A 13,311-nucleotide genomic window follows, 5' to 3' on the forward strand; every position below is an offset into this window, starting at 1 on the left:
AATACATGGGATTTCTTGTCAAAGTTATAACTGCTGATGGTAAAGTACACATATAAAAATACTGTAAAGAGGTTGGTGGCAGTGGCTCATGCCTGCAATCCCAGCACTTTGGGAGGCCGAGGTGGGCAGATCACCTGAGGTCAGGAGTTCAAGACCAGCCTGGCCAACATGGCAAAACCCCATCTCTACTAAAAGTACAAAAATTAGCTGGGTGTGGTGGCAGCCACCTGTAATCCCAGCTACTCAGGAGGCTGAGGCACAAGAATTGCTTAAACCTGGGAGGTGGAGGTTGCAGTGAGCTGAGATTGCACCACTGCACTCCAGCCTGGGTGACAGAGTGAGACTCCGTCTCAAAAAAAAAAACAAAAAACAAAAAAAACAAAAACGAAATAAAACTGTAAAGAAGAAATAATTTTAAAAATTTGAAACTGTAGAATCTCGTGTGCTTGTGGTAGCCTCCTACCACCAGGAGAACTTCAACCAAGTATCAAGGCTGAAGCCAGCAGTTAGCTCACCATAGTTTTTAAGGTGCCCTAATCAAAATTTTAATACAAAAATTATAAAGCATGTGGTGGCTCACACCTGTAATCCCTGCTACTTGGGAAGCTGAGGGGGCAGGATAACTTGAGGTCAGGAGTTCAAGACCAGCCTGAGCAACATAGTGAGATCCTGTCTCTCCACCCAAAATTGGCCAAGTGTGGTGGTGTATGCCTGTTGTCCCAGCTACCTGGGAGGTTGAGGCAGGAGGATCACTTGGAGTTTGAGGCTACAGTGAGCTATGATAGTGCCACTACACTCTAGCCAGGTTGAGAGTGAGACCCCTGTCTCTCAAAAAAAAAAAAAAAAAAAAAAATTACAAAGCAATACACTTTACATTTACAAAGATTCACAGCCACACAAGTTAATGACATAGAGATGTGCTTGGTTATGAAAATTTAAAACCCATAATTAAAAATTACTTCAAAACCCCTTATATAAATTAGGTTGTCTATACTTTCCAATTTTTCTGGGATAGTCCCAGTTTATGTTTGCTGTTCTGGCATAATTATGAATAGTGCCCCGTTTCACTCTCAAAACTGTTCTGGTTTGGATGATAAATTATAGTTACCCTAGTAGGTCTGTCAGATATAATATTGGATGCCCAGTTAAATTTGTATTTCAGACAACAAATAATTTTTTAGTGTAAATATGTCCTATTCAATATTTCAGATATATTAGGCATGCTGTGAGTATGCTAAATCTGGCAAACCCCACACTCCAGTGATTTTACTAAACCACTTAAAAATCACCTTTTTGTGAATTCTCAGATAAGGCAAACCTACATTCAAGATAAAGTGAAATGAAAGTCAAACAAAAAGCATGAACAGAGCTCCCTGGCAGGACTCCCACCCTTACAAGGCCCACTATATTCTGGCAGCCTGCGGCTGAAAAGTCAGTCCTCTATGCCACAGTTTTCACCCACATGAGCAGGATAAGAGATTCTAATACCTGCCTACAGTTAACAGTAAAGGAATTCAGCTGATTTCTAGAAACTCCCAAAATAGCATATTAAGATACTGCTATCAATGATATTCCTTTTCTAGTCATTAATAAAGAATATGCCTCATTAATAAGGAATATCGTTCCCTTGGTGAAAAGCAAAGACACTCGTCTGTTATCTTTTATTCTAATCACCTGCCAAAATATCTTCTGGGATACAGTAGTAATAAATGCAAAAGGGAAAAAAAGAAAGTAAACTTTTAAGTAGATTTTTAGGGCTGAGACTTATAATTGGAAGTATAAAGCACAGACAATACTATCTAAAAATTCTAAGAGCAGAAATATAATCATTTATTCTGATAATACAAAAAACTCTTTCATTTGAATACATTAAGCTTTGGTGAAATACCATAAATAGGACTAACTTAGGGTTTAAAAATTTTTCCTTCATGATATTCTTAACATGATGGAATGCAGATAAAAATAGGCAAGATTCTGCTCCCTCCCACTCCCCTATTTAAGAGAGAGGGAAGCTTTCAATCAACAACCAAATTATATTATTTTATATATATATAATAATATAATTATATATATCCAATTTTCTCCTTCTTGCTCTGGGTTGGTCTTCGGTCACATAACTTACAATAAAGTTTTCCAAGACAAAAGGAGTACATATCGGATGACTACTTCATTTTCTTAAAAGAGACGCAGGAACTTTCACAATTAAAATTCTGGATTTCTGTGAAAGCTACCACCCCATTAACTTCAGGTAAATTCGTTTTTTTAAATAGAGGCCGGGTATCACTATGTTGGCCAGGTTGGTCTTAAACTCCTTGCCTCAAGCAATCCTCTCACCTCAGCCACTTTAGGTGAACTTGAATGGTCATATTTCAATCAAAACAGAAATTTAGCATTTAAAAGTCTTGAAAAATGGCCGGGTGTGGTAGCTCATGCCTATAATCCCTGCACTTTGGGAGGCTGAGGAGGGCAGATTGCTTGAGCTCAAGAGTTTGAGACCAGTCTGGGAAACATGGTGAAATCCTATCTCTGAAAAAATAAAAATAAAAATAAAAAAAAAGTCAGGTGTGGTAGCACATGCCTACAGTTCTAACTACTCGGGAGGCTGAGGTGGAAGGATAGCTTGAGCACAGGAGGTCAAGGCTGTAGTGAGCCTTGATCATGCCACTGCACTTCAGCCTAAGCAACAGAGAAAGACCCTGTCTCAGAAAAAAAAAGATTTTTATGAAAATACTACAAAACCCATTAGTATAGTTTCGTTTTGTTTTGTTTTGCTTTGCTTCTCTCTGTCACCCAGGCTGAAGTGCAGTGATGCAATCTCGGTTCACTGCAACCTCTGCCTCCCAGGTTCAAGCAATTCCCTTGCCTCAGCATCCCGATTAGCTGGAATTACAGGCACATGTCACCATGCTTGGCTAATATTTTTTGGTATTTTTAGTAGAGACGGGGTTTCACCATGTTGGCCAGGGTAGTTTCGAATTCCTGACCTCAGGTGATCCACCCATATCGGCCTCCCAAAGTGCTGGGATTACAAGCGTGAGCCACCACACCCGGCCTAATATAGTTTTAAAATATATTTTGCCAACTAAGTCTACACATATATATAATTAAATCACTCTACTTGGCTGAACTGGAGCATGAAAGGAGGCAGTAAGATGAGTGATTATGTGTATTTGCTACAAGATCACGGGTCTTTTCATTCAGCTGAAATATAAACAAATGTTTATAGTCAATGATCTAATAAAAACTAAAACACACCCTGAATTTCATATATAGAGAATAAACAGTTTGAATGGCTAATAAATTGTAAAAGAAAAAGTTAAATAGGAGAACACATAGATGATTATCAAGTTTTAATAGTGCCATAAAATATGAAAATTGTTTACTGTATATTTTAAAACATCAATACATTGCCAAAACTAGGAGTTTGCAAGGTTCACATGAAAAACACTGGAGTCCTTCTCTGTCATCCTGTTATTTTCCATCAAGTACCTTATTCTTTCTCTTCCTAGCATTTATTACAATTTGTTATTATTTTTATGCTTGTATACATACGTACTACCTATTTCCCCACCTATACTATTATTCATTCATTCAACAAGTAACTATGAGGCACTATAACAATTTGCTTCAACTAGGTAAACCACACACAACCCAAGCATATTTATTTTCAGGGGTGTTATATAAATGTACTGACCTACCATAACTGTTAACTTTGCTAACGCTATGATGCCAGTAAGGAGTACCGTTCACTTAACAAAACTCAGTCAGTTTCACTTAAACTATATAACACTTGTCTTTCCATTGCTGAAAAAAACTATATATAGCAAACATTCAGAGGTCTATAAAAATGAATAGGGAAGGAGAGTGGAGCTATATTCTCTCTTCTACTTCCTTCTGCGCTATTTTTCTTTTCTACCTTCTTCCAATAGAGGATAGGAAGGAAACAGAAGGAAAAAGAGTGGGCTATATTGGATTTGCCTAGGACTTCTAAACTAGTACACATTTGTGCACCCCTAATGAGAAAATTCAAAACTCGAAATGCTCCAAAATTTGAAACTTTTTGAGCACCATTATGATGCTCAAAGGGGCATTTTAGATTTTGAATTAAGGATGCTCAACCTGCATTTGTATTTCAACTCAGGCTAAAGACATCATATAGGATTTCCAGTGGCCCACTGTCACCACCAGAATGGCAAGCTAAACTCCAAAGTTTGTCTTTCGATCTTCTCCCCTTCCATTATAAATAATCTCCTACTCCTGCCTTATTGCTCCCCCTACACCACACCCAAGGTGCCTTCTACTCTCAAGGTGACGTCTAGCTATCCAGCGTGGACTACCTCACTCATGCCTTCTTTCAGTTTCAATAAAAACTCCCATCCCTAGGAAATTCTAGGAATTTATTCTTTTCCTATAGATGTTTATTTGATGTGATTAAATTCTCACTAAGACGTGAATAATTAATAGGCATAACTTTTGTCAGTGGTGGGAGGAAGTTTGTCAAAATCAATCACTAGGAGATTATGGGTTTTTTTTTTTTTTGGCTGTGTGTTTGTGGGAAGACTTTTTAGCTGAATACTTTTCTATCCCTAGAGCATGAGGGGATTAAAAAACCCAACTACACAGAATTAGCATTGTAACCAGGTACCTAACCCAGGACAATGCATCATCTAGCCAGCTCTGCCAGGGTTTCTGCTCAGTAAAACTACACATCATTAGGAAAGACACCTATCCTATACTGTCGCTTAGCCATGAGCCTAGGTTGTTTTTTTTTGTTTTTTTTTTTTTGAGACGTAGTCTCACTGTGTCACTCAGACTGGAGTACAACCTTCAGCTCACTGCAACCTCCGCTTCCTGGGTTCAAGCGTTCCTCCTGCCTCAGCCTCTTGAGTAGCTGGGACTACAGGTGCGTGCCATCATGCCTGGCTAATTTTTTTGTATTTTTAGTAGAGACTGGGTTTCACCGTGTTAACCAGGATGGTCTCAATCTCCTGACCTCATGATCTGCCCGCCTCGGCCTCTCAGAGTGCTGGGATTACAGGCGTGAGCCACTGTGCCCGGCCCAGGCTGAAGATTTTTATCACCATAGTGCAAATCTTGCTTTTTATTTCAAATACAAACAACTCTGCGTGCTACAGTCCTTTCACATGATTGTTATCTTTATCTAATTCGCACAACCTCTTCAGCCCACCATCTGGAAGAAAAACCATATAAATATAGTCAATTACTTTCACCAGAAGGACAGAAGGATAGAAGGATAGAGGCAGAAAGTAAGCAAGGGGGTGGAGCCTGTTCTCTTTAGAATGGCATCTCCTCTTTGTCTGGAAGAGAATGCTATTCCTCCTGAGAACTTGTGGGATTTCTCCTGCAGTGTGGTTTCATTACATTCAAAATTATATTAGCTTCCAGAATAAGATTACATGCCCACAATCAAATAAATCCAGGCATGTAAAAATAACTCACATATGGCTCCTACCCTGCTCTCCATCTTCCTACACAAAGCTGTGATTGTAATTCATTATAAAACAATGAAATAAAATAGATGAAAAATAAAAACCTGAATGATTTTATACAATCTGTAGTCTCACATGAAGGAAAAGTAGCAACACAACAGAACTGCCTCCTGGAATAGCCACCGTATCCCACAAATCTAAGACTGCCCTTCTCTCACCTTGACGGATTTTTGCTAAAATGAACTGTTACACTGCAAATAAATTACCAAAGACTTACAAGTTTAAAAAGCATGTCTTTAAAAACCGTTATTTAATCATCAGAGTGAATCATCTTTTTCCCTACTATTTAGCTGAGATAAGAATTCTGATTGGGGGAGAATAACAGTAGGCCATTCTGGACCATGGTGCATCTTGAGAGATACGAAAAATCTGGGTAAGATGATATACAGGCAGGAAGAAGAGGTAAGGAAAAACAGAAGGCTGAAGTTAACTTTTATTGGGAATTTACTCTGTGCCAGAACCATGTTAGGTACTTTATTTTCCTTACCACATTATTTACTTTTCACAATTCTGCAATACAAATATTATCACCCCTAGTTTACAGAAGAAGAAACTTCTAGTTCAAGAGAGTAACTTACTCTCCAAAAGGTCATATAGATGGATCTCAGATTTGAACCAAAGATGATTTATTTAACCACGAAGTTCTAAGTGGTAAGTACTAAAGCAAACAAACAGGACCGGCCGGCTTGAGTATTTTTAGTCTATTCTGTGAACATGACCACAGTTTTAGAATTACAGAAAAATATTTTCAAGTTCCAAATATTTAGTCCCCAAATTACAAAAACACCACTACTCCAAGTTTGGCAACTGGTTTCATTTACTCCCAAAACAAATGATTTAAGGATTATGCATTGTTCTAAACTGTCTGTTTCACAGCTTTCATGCCCTTATTTATTCAGCCCGAATACGCAAACTTACGCTTTTGTCTTGTTTTAGACAGTCTTGCTCTGTCCCCTAAGCTGGAGGGCAGTGGCATGCTCACTGCCCTGACCTCCTGGGCTCAAGTGATCCTCCTGTCTCAGCCTCCTGAGTAGCTGAGACTATAGGTGCGTGCCACCATGGCTGGCTAATTTTTTAAAAAGTTTTTGTAAAGATAGGGGTCTCGCTTTATTGCCCAGGCTGGTCTCAAACTCAAGGGCTCAAGAAAACTTCCTACTATGGCCTCCCAAAATGCTGTGATTATAGGAGCGAGCCACCACGCCTATCCAACAATTAGTGCCAGACACAGAGAGTTTAATATTACCTGTTCCTGTCCTGATTTACTCATCGTCTAGGAGACAGAGTTTCACAAAAATAGCTATAAAGGCCGGGTGCAGTGTGGCTCATGCCTGTAATCCCAGCATTTTGGGAGGCCGAGGCAGGCGGATCACGAGGTCAGAAGATTGAGACCATCCTGGCTAACACGGTGAAATCTTGTCTCTACTAAAAATACAAAAAAAATAAAAATTAGCCAGGCGTGATGGTGAGCGCCTGTAGTCCCAGCTACTTGGGAGGCTGAGGCAAAAGAATGGTGTGAACCTGGGAGGTGGAGCGTGCAGTGAGCCCAGATCATGTCACCGCACTCCAGCCTGGGCAACAGAGCGAGACTCTGTCTCAAAAAAAAAAAAAAAAAGCTATAAAAGATGTGATAAATGCTGTTAACCACATATAAATTGTTATGAGAACATGAAATAAACTTAGAGGATGATACTACTAATATCTGTCATTCACAGACACAAATCCTTTTTTAAAAAAAAATCCAAACTTATAAACAAATCAAACAGGGGTGACTTCATTCTAAAAACAATTCTTCATTACATATTTTTACATTAGTGACTTTTTACTTTTCTTTTTTTTTGAGATGGAGTTTCGCTCTTGTTGCCCAGGCTAGAGTACAATAGCACAATCTCGGCTCACTGCAACCTCCACCTTCCAGGCTCAAGCGATTCTCCCGCCTCAGTCTCCTGAGTAGCTGGGATTATAAGCATGTGCCACATGTATTTTTAGTTGAGATGGGGTTTCTCCATGTTGGTCAGGCTGGTCTCCAACTCCAAGCCCAGGTGATTTGCTCGCCTCGGCCTCCCAAAGTGCTAGGATTACAGGCATAAGCCACCACGCCCAGCCTATATTTTTTTGTTTTTTTGAGACAGGGTCTTGCTCTGTCACCCAGGCTAGAGTGCAGTGGCCTAAACATGGCTCACTGCAGCCTCAACCTCCTGGGCCCAAGCAATCTTCCTATCTTAGCCTCTCAAGTAGCTGGGACCACAGGCGTGTGCCACCACATCTGCTAAATTTTCTTTTGGGGTCTCACTATGTTGCCCAGGCTGGTCTCCAACTCCTAGGCTCAAGTGATCCTCCTGTCTTGGCCTCCCAAAGTGCTGGGATTAGAGATATGAGCCACAATGCCTGGACTATTAGTGACTTTAAAAGGTTCCATTCATCAGGCCTGGTGCAATGGCTTATGGTTGTAATCCCAGCACTTTGGGAGACTGAGGTGGAAGGATAACTTGAAGCTAGGAGTTCAGGACCGGCCTGGGCCACAAAGCAAGACCATGTCTGTACAAAAAATTAAAAAATTAGCTGGGTATGGTGGTATGTGCATGCAGTCCTAGCTACTCTGGAGGCTATGAGGGTAAGATTTCTAGAGCTCAGGAGTTCAAGGGTGCAGTGAGCTATGATGGTGCCACTGCATTCCAGCCTGGAAAACAGAACAAGCCCCTGTCTCAAAAAAAAAAAAAAAAAAAAAAAAAAAAAAAAGACTCCATTCATCTAAAGATAATTTACACAAAAATTTCAGAAATACATCTGCCTGTTTGTCTACTATCAGTTTCTATACACCTTCACATGTATAATATACTTTTATTGAATACTACTAGATAATCCAAATTAGATACATGTATCAGCTGTAATTTGACATTAACAATATTAGAAATAAATATTAAAAACTCTTTATTACACAAGGAGAAGCAAAGGCACAGTAAAACTATTTACCCTAGATCAACAGGACAAAAGAAGACCCGAAATTAAGTTTCATTTCCTCATTTTGTATTTTATTCAATAAAAGCTAATCCTTTTAGAATGTCATGGACTCACCGGGCACGGTGGCTCACGCCTATAATCCCAGCACTTTGGGAGGCCGAGGCGGGCGGATCACAAGGTCAGGAGTTTGAGACCAGCATGGCCAATATGGTGAAACCCTGTCTCTACTAAAAATACAAAAACTAGTTGGGCGTGGTGGTGGGCGCCTGCAGTCCCAGCTACTCGAGAGGCTAAGGCAGGAGAATCGCTTCAATCTGGGAGGCACAGGTTGCAGTGAGCCAAGATCGAGCCACTGCACTCCAGCCTGGGTGACAGAGCAAGACTCCATCTCAAACAAACAAACAAACAAACAGGTCGTGAACTCAAAACAAAAAAACAAAAAAAAAAACCAGGCCGTGCATGGTGGCTCACGCCTGTGATCTCAGCACTTTGGGAGGTGGGAGGCCGAGGTGGGCAGATTACCTGAGGTTAGGAGTTCAAGACCAGCCTGACCAACATGGAGAAATCCCATCTCTACTAAAAAGACAAAATTAGCCAGGCGTGGTGGTGCATGCCTATAATCCCAGCTACTTGGGAGGCTGAGGCAGGAGAATTGCTTGAACCCAGGAGGCAGAGGTTGCAGTGAGCCGAGATTGTGCCATTGCACTCCAGCCTGGGCAACAAGAGCAAAACTCAATCTCCAAAAAGTTAAAATAAAATAAAATAAAAATAAATAAAAATTTAAAAATAAGAAAAAATAGCTCATCTTTGGGTTACAGAAGAAACAAAAATGATTCCTTCTTCACTCCAGATCATTTGGAGGAGCTGAGAGGGGAAGTCATAGTCTCCAGAGTAACTAAATGGACAGTACTTGATCATGTAAAGCTAATTCTCTATTAAGAAAATTCCAGATTCAGTTTAAACTATACAGAAAGAACTAATGGGAAGAGGAGAAAACTAAAAGGTGAATAGCACATAACAACATCACTGTTTTACCATCAAGTAGAATTGCCCCTTCAATTTCTTTTATTTCTACCTTTTTAGCAAAACTATTCTCACTTGGGTGAGAACCCATTTTTATTGGTACTTCAAAACTATTCGTAGGCAAAAGTCAGTGTCAAAAACATTTAGTAACTCAAAAGAAACAAAAGGTGAAAGTAGAGACTGACAAGAATCTCTCCGGCTTTCTCCCACTGGGCTCATCGTATTTCGTAAGGGACTAAAACTGACAAACTGTTTTATCACTAACACCTAAAAGCAATAAATGTGATTTGTTACCATATTATGATGAAATTTAACCAAAAAATTTTACAGATCGGATATCCTACAGTTTACAGTGACATTTATGTATATATGCCTAAAAGCTACATATAAACCTTGAATTCATTGAAAATTATTTCCAAAGAATAAATGAAGGCTGCTTTTGAAGTGTCAGGCATTTTTCTAATTACTTTACAAATATTAACTCATTTAATAATTGTAATAACTCTATTTTGAGGTAGGCACTATTATTAGCTTCCTTTTACAAATAGAAAATGGAGGCACAAAGATGTCAGGTAACTTGCCCAAGGTCAAACTGGTAGGAAGTTAGGGGGCCAGGGCTTGAGCCAAACTATTAGTCTCAGGGTCTGTTCTCTCGGCGACTTCTCTTTGTTGTTTCTCATGGGTCCTTGTCAATACCAATCAAAAGTCTATAATCAGCCAGGCGCGGTGGCTCATGACTATAATCCCAGCACTTTGGGAGGCTGCGGCGGGCGGATCACCTGAGGTCAAGAGTTCAAGACTAGCCTGGCCAACATGGTGAAACCCCATCTCTATTAAAAATACAAAACTCAGCTGGGCATGGTGGCACACGCCTGTAATCCCAGCTACTTGGGAGGCTGAGGCAGGAGAATCGCTTGAACCCGGGAGGTAGAGGTTGCGGTGAGCTGAGATCACGTCATTACATTCCAGCCTGCGTGACAAGAGCAAAACTCCATCTCAAAAAAAAAAAGGAAAAAAAAAAGTCTACAATCAATAGTCCATACATAAATATAAACCAATCTAAAGCCTACAGAGGCTGGGTGCGGTGGCTCAAGCCTGTAATCCCAGCACTTTAGGAGGCCGAGATGGGCGGATCACGAGGTCAGGAGATCGAGACCATCCTGGCTAACATGGTGAAACCCCATCTCTACTAAAAAATACAAAAAACTAGCCAGGCAAGGTGGCGGGCACCTGTAGTCCCAGCTACTCGGGAGGCTGAGGCAGGAGAATGGCGTAAACCCGGGAGGCGGAGCTTGCAGTGAGCTGAGATCCGGCCACTGCACTCCAGCCTGGGCGGCAGAGCGAGACTCTGTCTCAAAAAAAAATAAATAAATAAATAAAGTAGAAAACACATCCATATAACAACTAAAATGGCAATTACAGCTAAGCTATGGTTTGATATTTACTATTGTCAGATAGCGTATAAAATTTCATTCTTCAGTGTAGAAGAAATTTCCAGGAAATCTAATTTTCTGCTTCCTCATGCAGAATGCCAAGACAATATCCTGTGTTCAATTTTTATTCAAAAGGAGCAAGGGAATATTACTTCTTTCTGAAGAGTTAAGTGGTTGTTCTCCTTCTTTAAGCTCTGACATTTTCAAACCAGAAGCTTCTATGTACTGTTATAAAGTGATCTCCTGGAGGTGGAACTCTATATAGAATCACTGCCTCCAGGTCTAGAGTTGGGTATACAGTATACTACTTATTGCATAAAAAAGGGTGGTAAGAAGCAGGATATGAACATATATATGTATTTCCTTATGTTTTCAAAAGGAAGTGCTGGAAGGATAGGCCAGAAACCAATTAAAAGGGTCTACTCCTATGGAATGGGATGGGGGGATGGAGTGGAGGGGAATGAAAGCAAGACTTCTCTGTGTTTTCTTTTAAAAAATAATTTTTGGCCAGGCACGATGGCTTATCCCTGTAATTCCAGCACTTTGGGAGGCCAAGGTGGGTGGATCACTTGAGCCCAGGAGTTTGAAACCAGCCTAGGAAACATGGCAAAACCTCGTCTCTACAAAAAATACAAAAGTTAGCCAGGCATGGTGGTGCACGCCTGTGGTCCCAGTCCCAGCTACTCGAGAGGCTGAGGTGGGAGGATTGCTTGAGCCTAGGAGATCAAGGCTGCAGGGGGCTGAGATCACTCCACTGCACTCCAGTCTGGGCAACAGAGTGAGACCCACTCTCAAATAAATAAATTAATTAATAAAATAAAATTTGACTTTTGCAACATGTTTTGCATATTTACAAAATAAGTCAACAGAGAGAAAACCCATCCCTGTCCCACGCTGCCATGTCATCAAAACAAAATCAACAACAATGGTAAAAACCAAGTTTCTTGTAGGGATTCCCTCTGTAAAGTTCTTCAGGACTTGAATCTCCAAGTCTGGAATTAAAGATCACATAAGCTACCCTACTTAAGTGTGTCCAAATGTAAATATATCTCTCTCCACAGAACTTCAAGAGATTACTCTGAAGCAATGGTACTGTGGAACTCAGGGACACCAACTGCTTTGGTTTACAGCTTTATTAATCAAATTCTATGTATCTTTGAATCTTCCTCAAGCAAACTAAGTTTTTTCTCCCAAATCTCTACCATTACTTCATAGAGCAGAATAAGTGAAATAAGGTCTAGATATCCCCTCATAGTATTTTAGAATACAAAACAGAGAAAAGAAGATCCCAAAAGTTTCAGTGTGAAGCTTGAGTGCCTCCTTAGCTCTGGAAATACCCATCTATCTATATCTTTAACAATTCCCTCCCTTTCATTTTTTTAGATGACTTTAAAAAATTGAGATAAAATTCATGTAACAAAATTCACCATTTTAAAATGTACAATTCAGTGGTTTTCAGTACATGTACAAGGTTATGCAGCCATCATCACTACTAATTCCAGAACATGTTCAACACCTCAAAAAGAAATACCATATGCATGAAGTGGCTACTTCTTTTTATTTTTTAAGTTATATTTTTCTGAGGTTCTTAATAGTAAGACTTGGCTGGGGGCAGTGGCTCATGCCTATATTCCCAGCACTCTGGGAGGCCGAGGTGGGTGGATCACAAAGTCAGGAGATCCAGACCACTCTGACCAACAATGTGAAGCCCTGTCTCTACTAAAAATACAAAAATTGGCTGGCTGTGGTGGCGTGTGCCTGTAGTCCCAGCTACTCAGGAGGCTGAGGCAGGAGAATCGCCTGAACTCAGGAGGCGGAGGTTGCAGTGAGCCGAGATGGCGTCACTGCACTCCAGCCTGGGGGACAGAGCGAGACTCTGTCTCAATAAATAAATACATAAATAAATAAGGCTTTGGATTTCCTAGATTGTTCTTTTATAGTTTTTAACTTTTTCACTCCAGCCTGGGGGACAGAGCGAGACTCTGTCTCAATAAATAAACAAATAAATAAATAAATAAGGCTTTGGATTTCCTAGATTGTTCTTTTATAGTTTTTAACTTTTTCCTCCTGTTCCTATCACATCTTCTTGTTCTGTAGTCTGGAAGACTTTCTTGACTATATTTTCTAGTGTTTTTTTTTTTTTTGGTGATGGGATCTGGCTGTCACCGAGACTGGAGTGCAATGATGTGATCTCGGCTCACTGCAACCTCCACTTCCTGGGCTCAAATTATCCTCCCACCTCAGCCTCCCGAGTACCTGGGGCTACAGGGTGTGCTACTACCACACTCAGCTAATTTTTGTATTTTTGGTAGAGACGGGGTTTCACCATGTTGCCCTGGCTGGTCTCAAACTTCTGGCCTCAAGCGATCCTTCTGCTTTGGCTTCCC

The 13,311-nt window shown here is 40.4% G+C and overlaps 1 protein-coding gene across 3 annotated transcripts in view; it reads right to left on the reverse strand.

Annotated features, from left to right (window-relative positions):
- The window catches only part of SLC30A4 (solute carrier family 30 member 4), a 45,866-nt gene that overhangs the window by 15,056 nt on the left and 17,499 nt on the right, over positions 1-13,311 (reverse strand). The window contains exon 4 of one of the 3 annotated variants that reach the window (XM_065547884.2): positions 5,025-5,191. The exons of the other annotated variants lie outside the window; for them this stretch is intronic. Coding sequence (XP_065403956.1) covers positions 5,130-5,191 — 62 coding nt within the window. The 3' untranslated portion in view covers positions 5,025-5,129. Of the gene's footprint in view, positions 1-5,024; positions 5,192-13,311 lie in introns of those variants that run through there. 3 annotated transcript variants of the gene reach the window in all.

The sequence above is a fragment of the Macaca fascicularis genome, chromosome 7 (assembly GCF_037993035.2).
Source record: "Macaca fascicularis isolate 582-1 chromosome 7, T2T-MFA8v1.1".
Taxonomy (NCBI): domain Eukaryota; kingdom Metazoa; phylum Chordata; class Mammalia; order Primates; family Cercopithecidae; genus Macaca; species Macaca fascicularis.